This window comes from Anopheles darlingi, chromosome 3, assembly GCF_943734745.1.
Source record: "Anopheles darlingi chromosome 3, idAnoDarlMG_H_01, whole genome shotgun sequence".
Classification (NCBI taxonomy): Eukaryota; Metazoa; Arthropoda; class Insecta; order Diptera; family Culicidae; genus Anopheles; species Anopheles darlingi.
This window is the reverse complement of record NC_064875.1, coordinates 71029857-71051376: the sequence shown is the minus strand read 5'-3', so window position 1 is coordinate 71051376 and position 21520 is coordinate 71029857. Positions and strand designations below refer to the sequence as shown.

At 42.1% G+C, this 21520-nt stretch overlaps 4 protein-coding genes across 16 annotated transcripts; 2 read left to right on the top strand and 2 right to left on the bottom strand.

Moving 5' to 3' along the window:
• The first annotated feature begins 28 nt into the window (after positions 1 to 28).
• On the top strand, positions 29 to 4362 carry LOC125956516 (cell division cycle protein 27 homolog). Its single transcript, XM_049688467.1, has 5 exons — positions 29 to 210; positions 401 to 576; positions 684 to 759; positions 833 to 980; positions 1053 to 4362. The coding sequence occupies exons 2-5, from the start codon at positions 553 to 555 to the stop codon at positions 3907 to 3909; spliced, it is 3105 nt and encodes a 1034-aa protein (XP_049544424.1). The 5' UTR covers positions 29 to 210; positions 401 to 552; the 3' UTR covers positions 3910 to 4362.
• A 148-nt stretch (positions 4363 to 4510) lies between these two features.
• Positions 4511 to 19570, top strand: LOC125956517 (chondroitin sulfate N-acetylgalactosaminyltransferase 1). Of its 2 annotated transcripts, none has more exons than XM_049688469.1 (4): positions 4511 to 5148; positions 16198 to 17511; positions 17577 to 17725; positions 17790 to 19570. In XM_049688469.1, exons 2-4 carry the CDS (start codon positions 16266 to 16268, stop codon positions 18438 to 18440), a joined length of 2046 nt encoding a protein of 681 aa, XP_049544426.1. In that variant the 5' UTR covers positions 4511 to 5148; positions 16198 to 16265; the 3' UTR covers positions 18441 to 19570. The 2 variants fall into 2 exon arrangements, with proteins under 2 accessions (XP_049544426.1, XP_049544427.1); XM_049688470.1 differs by lacking the exon at positions 4511 to 5148 and adding an exon at positions 6071 to 6174.
• Positions 5142 to 10506, bottom strand: LOC125956519 (synaptobrevin). Of its 12 annotated transcripts, XR_007469185.1 has the most exons (6): positions 10292 to 10504; positions 9865 to 9927; positions 9375 to 9691; positions 8211 to 8393; positions 7638 to 7860; positions 7387 to 7514 (listed from the first exon to the last, which is right to left on the bottom strand). XR_007469185.1 is itself a non-coding variant. In XM_049688472.1 (4 exons), the coding sequence occupies exons 2-4, from the start codon at positions 9900 to 9902 to the stop codon at positions 7426 to 7428; spliced, it is 444 nt and encodes a 147-aa protein (XP_049544429.1). In that variant the 5' UTR covers positions 9903 to 9927; positions 10292 to 10506; the 3' UTR covers positions 5142 to 7425. The 12 variants fall into 12 exon arrangements, 9 of the variants coding, with proteins under 9 accessions (XP_049544429.1, XP_049544433.1, XP_049544430.1 ...); XR_007469186.1 differs by lacking the exon at positions 7638 to 7860 and having other exon boundaries at positions 7363 to 7514; XR_007469184.1 differs by lacking the exon at positions 7387 to 7514 and having other exon boundaries at positions 7523 to 7860.
• Positions 11611 to 12584, bottom strand: LOC125956518 (homeobox protein B-H1-like). The gene is made up of 3 exons (XM_049688471.1): positions 12471 to 12584; positions 12108 to 12364; positions 11611 to 12043 (listed from the first exon to the last, which is right to left on the bottom strand). The coding sequence occupies exons 1-3, from the start codon at positions 12508 to 12510 to the stop codon at positions 11744 to 11746; spliced, it is 597 nt and encodes a 198-aa protein (XP_049544428.1). The 5' UTR covers positions 12511 to 12584; the 3' UTR covers positions 11611 to 11743.
• Positions 19571 to 21520: the final 1950 nt, after the last annotated feature.

Here is a 21520-nt window from a genome sequence, read left to right as displayed (position 1 = left end):
CTCGAGTATTGCTCGAGTGTTGGGGGTCGCGCAAGCTGCGAGCATTTTTGCACTTTCGTGAAAAATTCTCAAGTTTTCCTAAAGTTGATTAAAGTGTTTTCATTGATTGCTGCTGATGGTAAAGGCTACCTTTTCGATAGATTAACCGAGTGTGATGGAGTCCGGATAGTGTTAACGCACGACAAAATACGCCCCCTGCTAGTGGAGCAGGTAAAAACACAAGCACCAGCTGCTCCGAGGAAATCTTGGGCAAGAAAACAGTTTTCTCGATATTGAGCAAGATTCTTCATCAACTTTCCTCTGCTGCGGACAGTGAAATGATTTCCTCCAAATTCTCCTCGCTGCAAAAACACCATAACTCAGGCGTGTGGCGTAAACGTTGTCTTCTTTCTCTTTTTAGAATCCCGTGAGGAGACGACGCACCAAGGTGCAAGGAATCAAGAAAGCCTTGTGGCCATAGTGGCCGGTAGAGTTGTGGCCTCGAGCAGGAAGACGAAATCGTGTCGTGGGATTGACCATTTTTGCAGCATAAGAACGGGACAGGCTCCGGATATGATTGTGCAGGAACCAGTGCAGGTAGGTTCGCTTTTAGGTTTCCAGCGAAAACACACTTTTGGGACCCGACTTCCTTTACCATTTATTGATCCGCTCCCCGTGAAACTCATCTATATCATGTATTTTAGGCCGCAATATGGCACTGCCTTAATCATTACGATTACCAGGATGCAATATTTTTAGCTGAAAGGCTGTGTGCCGAAGGTAAAACGGAAGTGTTGAAGAAGTCAAAGGCGGTGATCCATAATCCGATCGGAATATGTTCTTTATTTCACAGTGGAAACAGAGGAAAGCATTTTTCTGTTGGCAACATGCTATTACCGAGCTGGACAAAAACATCAGGCTCATTGGCTACTTTCAACTAAAAGCGTTCGTTCCACTCAATGTCGTTATTTGCTCTCTAAATGTTCTTTCGATTTGAAAAAGTATGTATTGACGAATACATTACGTGCTGGACAAAGTGCGCTAAACTTATCGACCGGATCTCTCTTATGCAGGTATTCGGAAGCTGAACACACGTTGACCAACGATGATCATTTGAGGCCAATGCATTTAGATGAGATTGTGAAGGAGTTTGGCGATATAGCGTGCTTTGCATTGAACCTGGTTTCAAAAATCTGTCAAAAGACTGAACGCGGTGGGCTTGCCAATGACGCTAGTCGGAAGGCTGTGAAACTGAATCCATTTCTGTGGCAACCGTTTGCCGATCTGTGCAATCGCGGCGAAAAACCTGATCCAGACAGCATATTTCAGCTTAACAGTACAGATGTTTTCCAAACCAGTCAGGCGCAGCCTTTCAATTCAGTCGTGTGGTTCGGCGGTGTAAACAGCAATTTCCAAGAGGCATGTAATCCGAGAAACGAAAGCGCCCACTTATCAAGTGGGGTCGGTGATCAACCGTCTACACCGATCGATCAGTGTCTTACACAAAATTTTATCAACACACCGAATAACCAGCACCTAGGAGCACCATTAGTGCAAGGCCATACCACCGCGTACTGCAGTCAACCAGGCATGCAGCAACATCACCAGGGTGTGGCCAACCTTAGTAGTTCTGCTGCCTCGATGCGTGTTGGAGGAGGCAATCTAAGCGCCGAAGAGTTGCAGACCCCAACGTGTACATACTCTGAGCTGACCACACCATTCCGAAAGCAGCAATTTAAATTTTTATCAGCAATGAGTCCGTCATCGCCCAGTTTTGGTGTGCTCCCGATCGTTAATACCCCCACCGAACCCTTCGGTCTTACACCATCGCCGAATATGGTTGCAGCTAGTGGTACACCGGTTGGACATATCGGACCGCTTGGTTTCATGCAACAGCCTGCCACGATGACACCAGCACAGATAGCAGCATTTCAGCAGCAGGGTATAATAAGTGACAGTGTCGGTGTAGATCAGCAATCCGTAGTAAGCAATCCAAAGATGGCACTCTCTAGCAGCAATAAGAAGTTACGCGGACATCATACTAGTAACTTAAGTACTATGGGTAACATCTTGAATCGAAAACATGAAACATCGCCACACCATCACCATCAGCATCATACCCAGCAACAGGCAGCAATTCAATTGTTGCAGCAGCAAAGTACAAATACGAAGCCAATCGTTTTCAGTCAAACCGGCAACCAGATGACGACTCCGCGGACCACCAATACTCCGACGGGTGTGGCACTGTTGCAAGGGCAGAATGTGCGAAGGAGTTCCCGCCTGTTTAGCAACAGCAACTATTCGGTAAAAGAGAATGCTAAAAGTCCTCAACTAAACAACAAGTTCGTGGCCCCACGATCGCCACCCCGCCGTACGAAACAACGTCTTTCGAAGACAATCAATAATGCGGCAACCACGTTACTCGAAAACATCCCAGAGAAAAAGATACCCGTCAGTGCAACGGGAGGGCATGAGGCATCTAGAGAGAAAATCGAAACCGTTACCTCGACCATCGGTGAAGGAGGGTTGGCTTCGCTGAATGAGAAAGTTTTACTCAACAACAGCATCAATAGCGCGCAACGGCTGGCGCAGCAAGTGTTACAGTTGAAAAAACAAAGTGCCGAAGGGCTTATGGCTTTGCTTCGGGAATTGGGCCACGGGTATCGGCGACTGACGAGTTACGAGTGTGAAAAGGCGATCGAGAATTTTTCGAACGTTCCACTACATCACTATGAGAGTAGCTGGGTGAAAAGCATGATTGCGTTAGCACATCACGAAAAACGTGACTATGATACGGCTGTACAGTTTTTCCAGGAAGTGCATGAGCGCGAACCACATCGTTTACAGTATATGGAGATCTACAGCACCGATTTGTGGCATTTGCAGAAGGACGTTGTACTATCCTCTCTAGCTCAGGATCTCATGTCACAGGATAAAACATCTCCTATAACGTGGTGTGTGGCGGGTAATTGCTTTTCCGCCCATAAAGAACACGAAACGGCCATCAAGTTCTTTTTCCGCGCCATACAAGTCGACGAGGAGTTTGCGTACAGCTATGCCTTGCTGGGACATGAACTAGTAATGACCGAGGAGCTGGAGAAGGCACTGTCGATGTATCGACTAGCTGTGCTCCACGACCCACGGCACTATAATGCTTGGTTCGGCATAGGTACAGTGTTCTGCAAGCAGGAGCGTCACGAACTTGCCGAGTTGCATTATCGAAAAGCCTTACAAATCAATCCACGTAACTCCGTCATTATGGTTCACATAGCGGTGATGCAGTTTTTTTTGCGTAAATCAGACCAAGCAATTCGAACACTGAATGCTGCCATCAAGCTGGATCCGAATAATCCACAATGCAAGTTTCAACGTGGTTCAATGTTCTTCACTTTGGGTCGCTATCAAGAGGCATTGAAGGAGCTGGAAGAACTAAAGCAGATAGTGCCGAAGGAAGCAATGGTTTACTATCTAATGGGAAAAATCTACAAGAAGCTAGGCAATGTGGATCTGGCGCTCATGCATCTCAGCTGGGCCACGGATCTTGGATCAAAAGGTGCGAATAATCAGATAAAGGATAACTTTGATTCCATCATTCGAACCCAGGAAGCCGATGCCAGTGCAGTCGATTGTACAACAGAAGGTACGCCCGATGATACGAGCGGGGCAGATGACACAGCGTGCGGTAGTGGTGAAGTTAACGGGACTGCCACCCCCGTGGTTACTAGTGGCACCGGCCATAGTGTTGGTGAGGAAGCTATCGAAGAAACGATTGGAGGTCACGATCCCGAAGCTGGCAGTAGTAGTATTGACCCAGATTATTCGCTTGGCGTTGAGCAGGTCTCAAGCGATGATTCCACTGCAGCTACTGGTATGCGAATTGAGTCACTTGATGTAATAGCCAACATGTTTTACGATAGTGACAGTTACTAAAACATATGTCGGTAAAGGCGTAAAACATAGACCTCAACCAGCCGGACCCACGCGACCGAATGATACTACCGGCGACACTTTTCTTTCCAAAGGATGTCTGCCTGGACAAACTGCCACTTGCAAGCAAAAAAAAAACATAAGAATCCTTTGTGTGTGATCGTGTGTAGGCAATTGAAAATTGGTATTGTAATTATACGTTTGCAAATTAATGTGCTTTCGGTTGATTTAGGCATTTGGCCACGGTGTCCCGTAAACTCTCACGAAGAAGTCTGTTTCGAAATAATCATAAAAATAAGCTAGTATCCGCGATGAAATCAATTACATCATTATTTTTTTTTATTTTCCTTCTTCCCCTTTGTTGTTCGGCTATTTGTAAGTGTAGTAGTTGATTTACATCTAAGTTCTAACGGGAAACCTACCAAATCATAATAAAAAAGATCACGAATAAGCTAATTTAGGACTAAGTACTAAGACATATTCATTGGTGTTCTCGGTAATGCGCTTCGAAGGAACGTGACAAAGTCGTACTCACGTCCATGTTTATAACTATTGCACGTAATTTGGGTTGTATGAAAGCAAAATTGACTTTTCATGGAGAATGTGGGAATAACTTTGAAATTAAGCTTGTTGTTGGATTCTCAAATTACTTTTATTGAAGACCTTTGGACAATCGCGGGATGTGGGAGTTACCAGTGCCAACAGCTGTGTCGTTGTTTACCAGTATAACCAGCTGATCGACATGGTTAAATTTTGCTCGCGGGAGAAACCATGGATAGACTTTAGGCTCTGTAGCATTCTCACAGACCAGCTATCCGAGCACGTTTCTCTACAACACGTGCTGTGAAGCCACAGCAGCCTCTCTTCAGCAACCAGCAAATCCTGCAGTAAAATCTCCAACTTCAGCATACCCGCTCCGTTATGGTATCGCGTTGCTTACTAGATACTAACACAGTGCGTATTGCTCGTTCTCGCTCTCACGTTCTTTTACTAGCCCTTTCCGTTTGCCTTTGTCTATGCCATCTCTTCAGCGCGCAGGATTGTTGAATGAAATTTGCAATGCGGTTGTACCGGGGTCAGTAGCACGACTCAAGTTAGTTATGAGTGATTTTCCGCAAGTTTTGGATGGGTTGGAGTAACGAAAATCATACTCCCGTTGTTGGTGTACTTTTTCCTCAAATGTTTGTTTTCAATCAACTGATTGTAACACTAGCATAGTTGTTCATAGCAGTATAATTACTGGTACGTGGCTCCAATGAAACAACGATGTGTGCACATAGGGCAGACGTGCCGATTAGTTAACAGAATCTTGTAACCTGCTACCTCACCCTTTAGTTAGATATTGTCTCTTCTTTTATCTCTCAACGATGAGCCGCATGAATGAATGCAAGATACAAAAAAGTAGTGAAATATTGATTGAATACACATTGCAGCACAGCGCAGGATGGGAAGAGTGTGAAATTAGGAAGAAAGCAAGCGAAGTGTGAGCTACTGTTAAGGTTGTGTGAGAGAGAAATCGAGTTCATCCAGCAAGGATGGCTGAGGTGACAGGTGCAAGATGACTAAATCCTGCAGGAGGCGAAATCATGAAGTGATACACAATTCGTCCTACTACTATTGAGTAAAGCGTCGTCTTGTTACTATTGAGTGAAAATCACGTCCTTGTGTTGGTTGAGCGATGTGCTGCATCGTCATCAATCAGTATTCAATTTAAAAAATACTAGTAATTTATTCAACGCCATATGTTTGCTGCGGCATTTTGTTGTAGTAGTATACCATATAAAGGAAAATAACCTTTAAAGTGAAACTATTCTGTTGTATAAATAATGTTGAGTTGATTGGACTTATTACGAACTTTGAATTTTAACAAGAAAGGCGACAATCAATAGTTATTTTTGATGTCCGCGAGTAAAAAGGCGTAAGCGAAATATTGACAATAAGACTTTTAGTGTATTTCTAACGTAACTAAGTGGAAAGTGTTGGTTTTTTAACGACTGCAGTATAATCATGCTTCCAAAAATTAATTTAAAGTAATTCCGCCAGTTGCATGATCATTATGCACTGATTTGTGTTATTTTAAAGCTTGTTCAAGTTCAAGCGGTTTTGTATAATTAAAAAAAAAACCAAAAGTAGTAAATGAAATCAAAAATTGGTGACTAGTTAGTTTAGTACATGTGGGGTACATCAATTAAAGTCAGCTTTAATTGAAAAATTACTGCAAAGTAAACAATAACTGTAAACATTTCACATATTTCTGGCATGTGTTAGGTAAGTACTTCTGGTCAGGTGGCACCCGTCTTTAAAGGATCATTACAATAGGATGGAAGCATGGACATAACGGTGTAAAGGACAGTGGTTGCATTGTTCAAGAGATCCAAGAAACGTTCTTCACCAGAGGTCTCAAACTCATATTAGCATCAAGGTCGCTGTTCAAAATAACAGCTACTTAGCGGGCCACATTGTAATGTAGCACACACTGGGCCGGCCGCATCATACACAAAGTTTTTTTTCATATAAAATTAAGTTTAACTTTACTTCGTGGCCGTGGCCGCGGGCCGCGAGTTTGAGACCCCCTGGTATACACTCAACCTCAACGCAATTCATCCAAACCCCATTTGGCTTAGTAGCATACACGTTGAGATAATAGGCTGCATCCGCAAGCGATTCGAACAATGTTCTCTACTCCCAAAGGAGCATTCTACTTTTGAGTGTTCCTATACATCCAGCGTGACTTTCAGTATCTGACATACGCGGATAAATTTTCCCAAGAAAACTTCAAACTCTCTTCTTCAAATTGCCCCCATTTTGTTTGTGACGACACCTCAGTGTAATCGATGCAGCTGTGCTGAAAGACTGAACTACTAAGACGATGCGGAAACGGATGAGAACCGGTATGCTGACAAAGTTGACGATGCGCGACCTGAATAGCGAGAAATATTCTTGTTGCCAGAAGCTCCTTCTACTGTCCTAGACAGCGTCCATCTCATGCTACGATTAAGATGTGGCGAAGTTTCTTAATGGAAAGATACGAGCGACAAGACAACCCGCCTTTGAAGCATCAATGCTCAGCGGATAAGGATGTTATTTTGTATCTTTTATGAACGGTCGTGTTATGTTGCTGGGCCACGTAGCAAAAAAAGGACATCACGGCTTTCCGTGGGGCTTGTACGTGCTGGGAACATGTGTCTACTGGTGGAAAGCGGTTTCGATTAAAACAGATGAATTAAACATAACAGAGCATGTCCACAAGGATAGATTTGTGCTATTGATGCGATTCTAAATATGGTCTTGCTCTTTCGTTGTATTGCATTTCGAAATTGATGAATCGCTTGAAAAAAAAAACACAACTACTCCACTAGACTAGATTACTGTTTTTTCTGCTAACTAAGCAAAATTGTTACTGTAGCACAAATAAAAAAATCCTACTTATTAGACTTCATCATCTTTATTTCGTTATGATTTATATAAGATAATATTTAAGTGTGTTAAATGATTCAATAATCACGGTAACCAAATTGATTAATTTGGAGTTTCTGTGCCCATTGTTGTACTCTCTGTAACAGCTGGTGGAGGCGGGGCAGACGATGAGCTGCCCGGTACGATCCAAACTAAAATCAAAATGCAATGAAAAAATAAGGAAACGTACGACCGCAAAAAATGGAAAAACGGGAGCATCTGTAACACATGATAACTCGGATTGGAGTTTTTAAATCTTTTAAAAAGCGTATTACCCGAAAATGAATGACTTATAAAAAGCAATACATCGATCGGTTGATCGTGGTCTATATACAGGATTGTGAGAAATGATTCGACAAAAAATGCTCCAAACGAACAAAATACATTCATCCTTGTAAAATCGTTGATTGATGTGAGGAACATTTTGGTTTTGCTTTAACGTTGTTCGGATCACACATATAAACTTCAATAGAGCTATACTCCTCCTACGATAAACATCTGCAATGAAGATTTGAACAAACACTTTTGGAATGACACACAATAATTTTACATATGTCTTGTATTGCGTTTTAATACAATATCCAACTTCTCATATTTATAAATGGAAACAGTACCCTACGACTAAACGTACACCAAGCATAACAATAACAGGCATTTAAATGAATATGAAGGAAGATTATCCGTTTTCCCGGTTCAGGAAGACTGAGAAGAGATAGCATGGGCCAGTTTGTTATATGCTTTGAGATATCCAAATAATTGCAGTTTTTACGTTTCAGCGTTTGTAATATGTGTAAAAGATATGTATAATGTTTTAAGCATATTCTAACAAAATTGCGCCTGTTCGATACCTTGTGATTGCTGTAAACGATTGCAAATGGTTTGGGTACATCTTGTGCGTGTTTTTTATGGGCGCGTCCTAATTATTCACTAGCTCGTTCAAAATGCACGAAGAATTCGAAATACAGATATACAGCAGCGCAATACAATTTGATATAACACAAGAATGGATAATGTTTAATATATGATGGAAACTGAAAAGAAAAAATAAGATCATTCCATTGAGATAAAAAGGTCAAAATCGTTATAATGATATCATGGTAAACATATCTAAATCGTTTAACTGTCAGTCAATTGGCTGTATATTATTTGATCAATAATCATTACGCGAATAGAAATAATACTATTCTATCGTGTCTTATATCTCTCTACCTCTTTTTTCCAATATTCGATGTTATGCATGTTGAGTAATATAGGATAAAAAGAGCTGGGTTTGCAATTTTATGTAAATGCATAATGAAGACTCGCCGAATCGTTGTTCGAGAAATCAAACAGCTGTACAGATGAAGGTGGATACCTTTTATCCAGTTTGTCAGCTTGTTGTATCTCCTTTTTTAAAAAAAATATTAACGAACATTACAAAATGGGAACGGCAATGTAGAATGAGGCCACCCTTGTAGTATGAAAACGTTATGATCTTTTTTCATACTTTATTTGTTTTAAAATAATTTTACCTCTCATAATAAAAGCAATAACAGCAACAACCGCTTTTGGCAAAGAGTACATTTACATAAGCCAAGCATATTACCGATACTATGATTTACTATGAAACTGCGCAACATTGTTTGTTTTTTAAAAAGTTCCGCCAAAAAAACCGTCAAATGTAATAATAGTACTCCACCAAATCTGATAAGATAGCAGAGACTCAAAAGCTGATGACACAGATAAGATTGCAAAGATTTGCTGGATATTTTCATCGATTGCAACGATCGCCTCTGTTCAACCTAGCCAGATGTTCTTCACACAAACACATAAAACAAAAAAGCACATTATGACAAAAACAACCGAAATATCGTAGCTGTAGAACACGTTTAAAAAACCTTCAAAATGTTCCTATCGATGAATACCAAACAACTGTTTGGTTTCAATCCTTCACCAGTATTTTTGTTGAGTACGGAACAGTATGTTCCGTAAGATGTGTTAGCCCGAGAATGAACAAATTCAGTAATACTTACGGATGATGATAATGAGAAGCACCACGCCAATCACGCCCATAATGATCATCATCTTCATGTTCGCCCACCATTGCTTTCTCTTCAGCTTGCTGGCCTGCTGCTCAAATTGTGATGCGCCGTGCTGCAATGCATCTGCGCGTTGGTCCAGCTCCGATAGTTTTTGGTCTCGCTCAAGGACCTTTTCCACGTTCACACGCATGATTCCGACGACCTCGTCGACCTGAGCCTGCGTTTGCTTCAGCCGGTTGTTGGTGGCATTGTTGGCAGTGCTAGGAGGCTGCGTGCTGTCCGTTGGCGGAGGCGGTAATTTAGGAAAACTGATTAATCCATGTGTCGCGGAAGCAAGAAGGGTAACGGAATTCTGATTAGGTGGTTGCGCATACTTTACGGAGTTTGTGCACTTTCGCACTAACAGCGAATATTATTTCTTATGGTTAGTCAACAAAATTACGGGCCTACAACCATCAACTAGGAAGAAAGTGGAACATACCCGTTATTCCCGGAGTTGCCTGGCTCAGGGTTGGACATTTTGACGAGTAGCTAAATTAAGTATCTACAAACAGAAAAAAAAGTTCATGAATCCGACTGATGTTGGGCAGGCCACTTGGAACCTAGACCGTGAGTACGTCGCAGCTATTCTTATGACTCATTCTGCTGATAGCAACAATAAATAGGAACAAAAAATTCATTTGCCCCGTGGTGCTATTTGTGTGACGTCACAATTACTTTAAACAAGATACTCAGCAGCACTGAATCATGTTTAATCCGTTTACGCAGGAATTCACGAGCCTTTTTTATCTTTGCAAAAGGAATTCTCACAGATGGAGGACACCGGGAACACGATACCACCCCAAAAGGGTTTGCGTTTCACTTACGATAGCAACAATTAACTTAATTTATTTTAGAACAAACTTAACTGTAATTAGCAGCAGTGAAAAAACGCAGGTTTTTGCCTTTAAGCGTAGCCTTCGTGTTTAATACGGATTTACCCCAGTACGGCTATTGAATCCAGCCTTTTTCTCTTCTATCTTTACCACGTAAATTACGGAATTTGTGTAAAAATCTCCTTTTTTAAGCGAACTCGAGTTCCTAACCTCAACCTTAAATCAACTCATCAAAATTCTAGCAGCACAAATTCGAGCACACAAAACCAAGCGCGCAGATCGCGATTTCCATCTCGTTCTCTCTACCGTGTTTCGAAGTAACCCCGTTGAGTTACACGTGGCTCAGAACTATCACTAAACGAGGTTATGGGCCCTATTCCAAGCGTCTGTCTGTCTTGTGAGACAACCGTCAGTCTGGTATCGGTATTCCAAACGTCTTCTTCTTCTTCTTCTTCTTCTTCTTCTTCTTCTTCTTCAATGAGGATTTACCCCAGTACGGCTATTGAAACCAGCTTCCTGGACCTTCGCAAGCTAGCCTGGAGATATAGACCTCTGCTATTTTAAGAGACCGGCTACTATGGCCACATGTCCCAATTTTCTGTGTATCACAGTCTATTCGTTGATTTTAAACACTTTTCCTCGTTGATGTTCTGCTTTCTCTTTCTTTTCTTTTCTTTTTTTTTCTGTCAATAGCTTTTCTGTCATTGCTTCTTTTCGTTTATACAGCTGTTTCGGTGGCTCGGGTGACCTTGTGAAGGCACGAGTTGGCCGAAACCCGACATTTCTTTCGGGTCGCAGGGTTTTCACCCCGGCCTTATCCCGGGCCTACTCGGAGGTTGATTGTTGCATGCCCCCACTCGGTCGCTCTCGCCCCTTCAGCTTCCTTCAGAACTCTATCCTATTTTGGATCACAAAACTAGCTACGGTTTTGAGGTACGTCGCATCCTTCTCTCTGAAACTTTTTTCGAATCTTTCTAACGTAATGCCCCGGTTTTGTCTTTCCGCCATGTATCTTACACAGGAGAAGGTTTTGTGTCTACCTGTCTCCGGTTCATGACAAGACTCGCAATTTTCGTTATTGGTGATCTTCATCTTACCCAAGCAACCAAGGAGAACAAATTTTGGGGGATTCAGAATTCTGATCAGAACTCTAGGCTGGTCTCATCAGCATTCTGAATCCCCCAAAATTTGCAGCAATTTCTCCATACAAAATTGGGGGATTCAGAATGCCCATCAGAACGTCTGATGAGAACGCTGAATCCCCCAAAATAGTTCCCATTTTGTCCGCAGGGTGCGCAGGCACGGTATATATTGTGTACATGTGATATATATATTTATTTTCTACAAGTATATGTATAGCACCAAATTTTATTTGAAAAAATTATGATTTTTTAAAATTATAAATAAATTACACTAATTTAGCCATAAAAATCACCCTCTTATCTCCGCGATGCCGTGCGCCCCTTTCCGGAGCGGGCTTTGGTATTAGGTTGGGGTCACCGTGGAAACCGTACCTGGCAGTGACAGTGGTGCTTGGCCACCGTACTCCGTGCCGAGGTTATGCGGATGATAGGGTCGAGGAGTGCCGGCACCGTTTGCTATCTGCATTGTCCGTTCATCCGATGATGCAACGAGTTGCTGTCGATTACGGTGGTGATGGTGATGATGGTAATCGGTCGGGGTCCCACTGTACGAATCGTTCGGTTCTGATCGCTTTAACGAACCGTTCAACGAGGCTGGGGAGGAGAGCACATATCCTTGGCCGATGCATGATGTGGATGGAGGCTGTCAAGAAGAGAAAGGGGGAAAGAGAATGAGAATGAAGCAGACCACCGGTATAAAGACTTACCTTTACTCGCTGTTTTCGTAAGCAGCATCCGATGAGGTACCGTTGCTGAACCTCACTGTGATGCTGATTAGAATGGTGGTGGTGATGGAGCGGATGATGCGACAGTGCATGCCGCAGCAATTCATTGTGGATCCGTTCGTCGGATGACGAGCAGCAGCTGCTACCATTCCCGATCAGCAGAGGGGACCCCTCATTGACGATCAGGGCCGTAGCCGATCGGTCTCCCGCGCTGCGGTGATGTGATAGCCGGTGGCGTGCTACGGGTTAGAGATCATTGTTATCATTCATTACGGGGTAGAGATCATTGTTATCATTTGTATGTAAAAACCCTGTTCGCACTTCCTCGGCGCCGGCGCCACTTACCCATTACGGAAGGAGTTTTCGATGACAATTTTCGGTCCATGCTTCAGGGCAAGCACCGCTGTAGTCGCATTGAAGTCCTCTATCGTCTCCGCACTCCACTCAACGACCGGCAATTTCCTTCGGCACACCACCGGCACCATTCACGTACCGGCTGGCAACGGAGCATCTTTGTTCGAAAGGTCGAAAGGAAAGGATCGCATCCTTCACCTCCACCATTCTGCGTACCGGTAACTAGCACTCCACGTATCATCGGATGAGGTACTTGCACCGGCTGCTGTGTCTACTGCACATGATGTACCGAATGCTGCTATTGCGCCTGATGATGATGCACGACACGACACATTCTCGTCAAAGTTTAATATGGAATTATGGGCATCCTGTGGGGAAGGGAGAATCCGTGTTAGTGTCACCGTGGATTGATACGATCCGGTACCGGCGTACTTACCTCATCCCATAGCCTTTCTTATCATCCGGTTTTCCTTCATAATATCAGTAACTGCGTCACGATCACGATGCTGCGGATGCTGCGGCGGACAAAAAACAAACACGTATTTTCGGTGAACTACACTTACCTCAGCTTACTACGATGGTACACTACTGTTTCACTTATTTTACACTACATTTTTTCACTAATTTAAACGTTTTTTCACTTGTTTTAACAAGCGAAGATGCAACCGACGTTGTTGTTGTTTCAGGAATTTTCGTGAAATTGAAACGTCAAACCGATCGCAACGATCGATTGCGACCTCTGCTGGTATCGTCAAGAACTGTTTGAGCTTTTAAGGGGATTTGGTGTTCTCATAGTAGAACTGTTTGAGCCTTCGAGGGGATTTAGTGTTCTCATAAGAGAACTGTTTGAGCCTTCGAGGGGATTTAGTGTTCTCATAAGAGAACTGTTTGAGCCTTTGAGGAGATTTCGTGTTCTCATAGGAGAACTGTTTGAGCCTTTGAGGGGATTTGGTGTTCTGATTGTTGTCAGCAGCAGAACTGTTGGAGCCTTCAGGGGGATTTATTGTTCTCCACATGAGAACTGAAGGCTGCCTATGGTTGCTTGGGACGTCCCCTTGCGGAAGGCCATGTGACACTACTCTTGTTACTTTTTGTTTTCCAACCTTAATTTCCATTATCCTGTTTGTTAGGAGATTAAATATCCAGTTTACTAAACCTTCAGGTACCATATATGCCTGCAGTATTCTCGTCAGTTTCACTATATTTACACAGTTATAAGCGCTTTTTATGTCAACAAATATTACCCCTGTGTTATTGCCTTCTCGGTTATTTTTATAGACCTCATTGACTAGCAGGTTTGTGGCTGTGTGTATGGACTTTCTCTTTCTGAAACCGAAAGAGGTGCTTGGAATCACATGGTGCTTTTCCGTGTATTCTTGTAGTACTTCTAGCACTGCGGAGTTTGCCATTTTTGTTAGCGTTGGTAAGAGTGAGATCGGACGGTAGTTTTTAGCATCTTGGAGATCCTTGCCTTGCTTTGGTATTGCCACAATTTTTATGGTTTTTAACCCTCTCGCTACCTTCCCTCTCGTCCACCTTTCATTCAGATCCTTGATTATCCTATCTGTGTATTCTTCGTTCAACATCTTCAGCATGCCATAGCTTATTCCATCTATGCCTGGAGCCGTGTTCTTCTTAGATTCTATTATTCTTGTCCATTTTTTTGATGTTTAAGAGTTCCTCTTCAGTGGTGATATTTGACCTGACCATGGTCGGGTTCGCCTGTCTAACATTTGGGAAGTTTATTTTCATGAATTCTTTTGCTTTCTCCAAATCACTGTGTATTGCATTTATGTTGTCGTTTTTCCATTTACTACCCTTGCATTTAGCAATGAGGCGCCATAGCTCGCTGCTGGACTTCTACTCATCTACTCTTTCCAACCACTTCTCCCAGTTTTTGGTTTTATTTACCTTCTTTAGGAATCTAAATCGCGCGAGTTTCCTTTTCGCGTTTATTTCGTTTTCAAGTGTCCTGTTGGCAGAGTAGTTTTTGTTAGCGGTCTTCTTTTCCTCATAGGCTTTCTCTACCTCCATGTCCCACCAGGCCTTGGGGGTGACGGTGATCGTCTTGGTGTTCGCTTTCCTAATAGACGTCATTTCTTTGGTAAATCTGTTCAAATCAAACTTTTCAGGAGCATTCATTTTGTAAATATCGCAGGCTAGACTCTTAGAGTTTAAAATCACAGTCTTATCACGTTTTTTGCCACGTCCCTCTATCTCTGTCACAATTACCCGGTGGCCACTACCTCCTATTTGTATATCAGTTACTGTCCTTTTTGACTTCAGGTACATAGTCGCGTTCATTATAGTTAAGTCAATTGCCGAATTGCTCTTGCTCGGGTCTGGGTTTATAAATGTAGGTTCCTTATTGTGCATTAACATGAGATCTGTATCGTTTAATTCATTTATTAGCAGTTCTCCCCTACTGTCTCCATTTATATTTCCCCATGATTGGTGATGGGCGTTGAAGTCCCCCACGAGGACTTTCTTGCAGCGGCGCGACTCTCTGAGATCAGTTATTATTTTTTGTATTGTGTATTTATATGTGGCTATGTGCGTTCCTGGCCTGATATATACAGAACTTACGATTATGTCCAGGTCCATTATTTCGGCAGTGGCCACTTGTATGTGGCTCTTTGTTTCCGCAATTTCTGTTTTTCCAATTTTGTAGCAGCCTTTGATGGCTATTAAGCTGCCACCATATCCGTCTTCTCTGCAGCTCTGTATTATTTTATAGCCTTTTATTTGCGTGTTTTCTGCTGTCTTTTGCCACGTTTCTTGCAGACATAGGATGTCAGCATCCGCTTTTGTGGCTACACTTATTATCTCGTCCTTATTTGTCTTCCAGTCTTGGATGTTGGCCTGGATTATTTTGATGGACATTTTGTGGTCATTATTGTCCTGGCTGGTTGTCGCTCAGGTACAGTTCAGTGTTGGGGTGTTCCTCATCACTCGAGATGATGAACTCTGTCTCGTAGTTTAGAGTTTTTCTTTTCTCTCTTAGTTCATATGAGCTTCTCCTTTCGGAGTCGTGTATGATCGTCGGGGTTTGTGAGTAATTTGTACTATATTCTGTTTTGTTGTTATTTGCGCTTTCTGTGTCTGTGTCGCTTTTGTGTTGAGTTTGTTGTGTCTTTTCTACCTGTTGTTGTTGTGTTGTCGTGTTGTTATGTTGTTCAATTGTTTTTTCTGTATTTGTTGTCGTTTTTGGTGGTTCTGTATTTTCCGATGGTTTATCGTTTTCTGTCTGTCGGCTCTGTTGTGTATTCTTAAGATCCATGGCAAAGGTGGCCCTGTTGGTATAATTTCTTGGGATCGCTGGGCATGTTTCCCTCCTCAGCCTTCTGGCTACGCCATACGGAACTTTCTTCTCTGTTTTTATCTTTTGGATTTCACACTCATCGAGGAAGACCGGACAGCTCTTGTCCAGAGTGTGGTGCTCCTCCCCGCACGACACACACCTGACCTCCGTGCATTGGTCCTGATGCATTGCTTTGCTGCATTTTGCGCACATTGCCTCTGATTTGCAGTTCTTTTTAGTGTGCCCCAGGTTCATGCAATTCGTGCATCTCATGGGCCTTGGGATATAGACCTCCACTCCACTATAATCTCCAGAAACACTTCAAAACACTTCCGCGTGCTGTGAACTGTCAAAAGCGACTAAACGAGGTTGTGTGACTGTGGATTCAAATTAAAACGGTCCTTTTCTTTAATCCAGGATAACCTGCACTTATCGAAACAACTCTCGATGTGCATCAGTAAGGCTGCGTGACAAATACTACGAGAATGGTGCGCCTGGTTGGACACTCCAAGTTACTAGTCAGACTACTACTGTTCATATCCCTCGTCATCTTAATATCTTTACTGGCACTTACGAGGTGCGGTCTGAAAGGATTTATATCGAAAGAGAACAACTCGGACATCGCACGCGATTCAACAGCAACTGATAGTGTAATATCCGATGGCGATTATGTTGGCGTACAGGAGGCCGTCCCTTTGGGTGCAATTGAGCATTTCATCAGTTCTCCACAAGATCGCTACCAAAGCGATGCAGAACAACAGCATAATGGTTATCTACAAATGCTGCAGCAACGCGAAGAGGAAAACCTTAAAGAAGTAGCGAAATTGACCAACGAAATAAAAATGCTCAAACTTCAAATTTTGCAACTCAAAAGTGGACTTGGAGGAGTCATTGGAGTAATTCCTTTAGTCGCAGCAGGATCCCTTCCTCTATCTTCAGGTTCATCCCTTTTTAATAGTAGCACCGGTTTGTTAAGCAATTCTCCTTCAGGAACACAGCTGACACACGATTGTACGGCCTTCATAAGACGCCAAGTTGGAGCGGCAGAAATTTTGCATGGCATACCGCTGAATAATGAGTACGAGCTAATACCGTTCAACCACTTTACGTTTAGTCGAGTGTACCCGATCGAGCTTGGATTAGGGAAGCGCGTGGTGGAAAAACCGATTGGCTATAAAAGAAAGGATCTACTAGGCGCAGTGAACAAGGCGCTCGAGACTTTGAACCGAAACGTTACCTCCTTCGGACTGCGATACACACTGGACGATTTTAGCGAAGGTATTTACCGGAATGATCCCACGACAGGCACACAATATGAGTTATACTTCCGTACTAAAGAAGTTGGCAAAACCACAAACCCCCAATCGCAGCAAATGGGTGGCGCTCAGCATCATGATTCTCATCACGGTACTACGAAGTTGATCGTTATGCGGCCGTTTGCTCCCCTTCAAACTATTCACCTGGACGCGTTCCCACGCCAACAAGAGAAGGAACTAATCTACATTGTTTTGCCGCTATCAGGGCGAATTAGCACGTTCCAGAGTTTCATGGATAAATATGTTAAGATTGCCCTAAAGCATGACAAATACGTCCATCTGACTGTCGTCTATTTCGGCGACTATGGACTCTCTGAAGCTCGTACTATCATGAGTCGCGTGATCGGTATGAAGAACAGCGGAGGTACAGCTTCGAATTTAAAGTTGCTGGCACTAAACGAAACATTCTCGAGAGGTGAGTTGGTCTGTACATTGATTCTATAATTGGACATTTTATCTCATCTCCGTCTTTTATTATAGCTAAGGCATTACGCGTTGGAGCAGAGAACGTGTGGAGCGGTCAGGCGGACAAGAACAAAGATATTTTACTGTTCATGTGCGATGTAGATATAGTTTTTAGTGCAAAATTTCTAGATAGATGCAGATGGAACACTAAGCCCAATAAAATGGTAACTAGAGCTTTCAATGAACAATTTTTAAACTTCTAAACTGATTCACTTTATGTTTACGCAGGTGTACTATCCAGTAGTCTTTAGTCTCTACAATCCACATGTAGTGTACACGTTGCAGGGCAAGGAAATGCCACCCGAGACGGATCAGCTGGTCATATCGAAGGACTCTGGGTTCTGGCGAGATTTTGGTTACGGTATGACTTGTCAATACAGATCCGATTTTTTGCGGGTTCGCGGTTTTGACGAAGAGATTATCGGTTGGGGCGGTGAAGACGTAATGCTGTACCGAAAATACGTTCGATCGCAAGTTAAAGTAATACGTGCTACGGATCCTGGTATTTTCCATATTTGGCACCCGAAAGTATGCGCAGGACCAGTCGATTCGGGAGGACAGAGACTTTCCATCGATCAGTACCGCGCCTGTATTCGATCGCGTGCGCTTAACGAAGCGTCGCATGCGCAACTGGGCTTCCTAGCGTTCCGTGACGACATTGCGGCCAGCGAACCGGTACCCGGTAGCCGGTCTTTTGATACAGAATCTTTTCCCATCTCAAAGGTTCAGGTGTCCCGGTCGATGACTGCGACAACCATAACACAGAATAAAAGCACTAATAATATAACAACCAAAATGGCACGAAGCAAGCCTTCAGGAAATCAGAAGACAGTACCAATCATGGCAGCGAAAGGAACTGAACATAAAAAAACTACATGATCTTTTATGGTACATCATCAGGAGAGTATTTGGAAGATTGAATTTTAGTACTACTTGTCGATGTTCATATCCGGATCAAGTGAATATTGAAGAAATAATTGTACATAAAAAAGCACAAAAAATTTACAAGTTAAAAACAGTGTAGACGACGTAGCAGCTATGTCTCATAAAAAGGGAATTAGGGACAAACCGAAATGCGTGGAGCACGCACTAATTGCGGAAACTTATGAGAATTTACAAAATGTGCAAACGTAACGGATTGTTCGATGATAATGCCAATGCCATAACAAGGCGTGTCATGATTTTTTTGTCGAATTACAATATCTACAGTCGTTTTGTATTATAAATTTAGCTAGCCTTGCTAGGAAAGAGTACCTTCTGGAAAGTATGATAGCATTACCGTTTTGCATTTCCCTTGCATTGTAATTGCCATGCAATCTTTGCAATCTCCAAGTTGTTCAATATTTCAATGTTTGAATCCGCGGATCTAACAAAAGTTGTGAATAAAAAGATGCATGGTTACTGTACAGTGAATCGATAGCTATTAGCTGCAGAGATCTTAGAATATTAATAAATCAAAGTAGTCTTTACGTTCTAAATCGCATTCTGGTCTGATTATGTCGATATGAATACCATGAAGATAGTGAGATAGTATTTAAAAATGCCCTTAAACTCCTAAGCAATTATCTTCTAATCTAAGCAAAATAGAACATCAGTTGGTTCGATACTGAACTTAGCAAAAATTAAAACCGAAAGCTCATTTGTTAATTGAGGTGCGTTGTCAAATCTGGTGCCTATATTAACCGATTATTACGATTAGTAATCTGCTGGATTTTGATTTGATATGAAAATACCTGAACTTCATTTTAGATTTGGCATTTTTGTTATAAAAATTCATATTTTTCTTTTAAAAGAGTGACATTAGTAATACTTCTTCAAAAAATATTATTTCCAGTATTTCGGTTTTTGTGAGTATTACGAACAGCAAAATAAGGCAATGTTTCATGGCGTTTCCTTTGGACAACTAGTACAGGATAGCATGAAGTGTAAATAGTCAGTAGAAAGTTCTCAAGGTATAGTTTATAGCCAAACGAAAAAAATGAAAAGTTAAATAAAAGTAAAATATAGAAAATGCGATACATGAACCGTTTGCTTTTTAATGCGCATGTGTTTAATGTGCTTTAAAGCGGGAAACAATGAAACGTTCAGTTATTTTTATACGAGCATGAAGGGAAGCTTTAAAAATACACTTTCAGCGTTACTATGTTTTAACGATGTTTCCTTCGTTAAAATCGTGATCCAGCACAGTACTATCTGAAGCAGCGAAACATCTGTACTGCTGGAACAGGTATAAATAGCATACTACCGGTGGAAGGCATCTATTAACATTTGTTTGTTGTCTTGTAAAGTGCACAAAAATGGCGAACTTTGGAATTATTGCTGCGATTGTAATGGCTATCATCGCTACAGCCAGTGCTACAGTCCCTGTTCTCTCCTCTCCGTCGCCTGTTGATACTAACATAAAACTACCATGAACAAAATCGAGGAAATTTTTCAAACGACGTCGAACCGACAAGAATGTTTTTCAACCAACAATGCCGACAACCAGCTATAAATAATCAATAAATCAGCACCAGCACCTTTGCATTAAATTGGGGGTTTCTTTAACAGTGACACCGAAACAGACTACTCGCATAATTTATTTCCAAACAAAATTAAACTTGTTTGCCAAGTGATGTTTCTTCCGTTTCTGTTCGCTTTTCCCCGGAGCCGTGCAACGATGCTCATAAAAAAGCATTCAAACTTTCTCCTGTGAAAATTTTACTCTTTACACGGTAAAATACTATTCGCGGTAGTTCTAGGTTAATTTGTTATTTCATTAGTCCATGGAGTGTGCGTGATGTAAGGAATTATGTGTTTAACGACTCAGCACTTGCTAATGATTGATTACATTGACATATTTTCAGTTTCATAGAAAAATAAGGGCATTGTATTTCCGCAGAGTTTGTTTTTATTTTCAACAATCCAAACGCATCTAGCGAAACCGCGAGTCTTTTGTTTCCGTTCTGCTACTTCCATCGAATGAATGGCCAAGCTTTTAAGGGAGGTGCTATTGACCGCGAGGAGTGGATTCAGCCCCTGACATCAACTAAAAAAAATAATCGTGAAGGTTATCGATGCTGTAAGGGTCATACGAATTCAAGGCTCTGGGAAATCTGGGCCACTAAGTAACCGCAAAAGCAACCCAATATGCAATACGGCGCTCAAGTTTTGGGAACCGAAAGAAGACCGTTCTTTTGGCCGTCCGTGATGTTTTGCAATTAATTTTGTAGCGGCGTTTTAGCAAAGATACATAGTACCCAAAACGTGGGTTTTGTTTGCCAATTTCAGCAAAGGCAGCGAAGAAATTATTTTTAGTTGAACATGTTATATAAATACATTATCTTTTCTTTAAAATCAACTTGGATTTCTTAATGATGCTATTGGATTGCCGTAATGAACCGCTAGCCAATCAATTGTGCTCCTGGAGGATTTGTGTTAGACATTGTTAATTTAATCCGAAGCAAGAGTCTTAAACGGTAGTACATAACAATTGTAATTATGAACAAATTATGAAGATTACGCACATGGGACGTATTTATCTAGCTCGTCTCAACTATCTTCTTCAGCAAACACACCATACAATAAATTTATGGTTTTATTTAAGAAAACAAAAAAAAAGGGTCGGGTCGAAATGGTTTGCATTTCAGGCACAAGTTTCCTACGCCGATGCTTTAGTTCAACAACCGCAAAGGTGCGCTACGCTACGATGAACTTCCGCCTCTGAGGAATCAATCTACTTCAGAGTGGGTGGCGAAGGTGGACCTCCAATGGGACTCATGGAGATATTTCCGGTGCTTCTTCCTATGAGCCACTGTTCAAATTAGATAAAATGTTGGCTCGGACAGAGAATGTAAAATCATCAAGCAGACACAGGCGGGAAAATGCTAATGTCCACGTTGACTGACAATCATGCGTTGGTCTGCGCAGTTACATACACACATATCACATCGTCGGGGTTTTCACGCGTCTATGCACAG

Coding starts and splice junctions, on each gene's coding strand:
- LOC125956516 (XM_049688467.1), top strand. CDS start 553: ATGATTGTGCAGGAACCAGTGCAG. Junction 577..683: donor TTGTGCAGGAACCAGTGCAG/GTAGGTTCGCTT, acceptor CATGTATTTTAG/GCCGCAATATGGCACTGCCT. Junction 981..1,052: donor TGTTCTTTCGATTTGAAAAA/GTATGTATTGAC, acceptor TCTCTTATGCAG/GTATTCGGAAGCTGAACACA.
- LOC125956519 (XM_049688472.1), bottom strand. CDS start 9,902: ATGTCCAACCCTGAGCCAGGCAACTCCGGGAATAACGG. Junction 9,692..9,864: donor GGCAACTCCGGGAATAACGG/GTATGTTCCACT, acceptor TGGATTAATCAG/TTTTCCTAAATTACCGCCTC. Junction 7,515..9,374: donor GCTTCTCATTATCATCATCC/GTAAGTATTACT, acceptor TTTTGATTTTAG/TTTGGATCGTACCGGGCAGC.
- LOC125956518 (XM_049688471.1), bottom strand. CDS start 12,510: ATGGACCGAAAATTGTCATCGAAAACTCCTTCCGTAATGG. Junction 12,365..12,470: donor GAAAACTCCTTCCGTAATGG/GTAAGTGGCGCC, acceptor TCTAACCCGTAG/CACGCCACCGGCTATCACAT. Junction 12,044..12,107: donor TACGAAAACAGCGAGTAAAG/GTAAGTCTTTAT, acceptor TCTTCTTGACAG/CCTCCATCCACATCATGCAT.
- LOC125956517 (XM_049688469.1), top strand. CDS start 16,266: ATGGTGCGCCTGGTTGGACACTCCAAGTTACTAGTCAGACTACTACTG. Junction 17,512..17,576: donor AAACGAAACATTCTCGAGAG/GTGAGTTGGTCT, acceptor CTTTTATTATAG/CTAAGGCATTACGCGTTGGA. Junction 17,726..17,789: donor ACACTAAGCCCAATAAAATG/GTAACTAGAGCT, acceptor ATGTTTACGCAG/GTGTACTATCCAGTAGTCTT.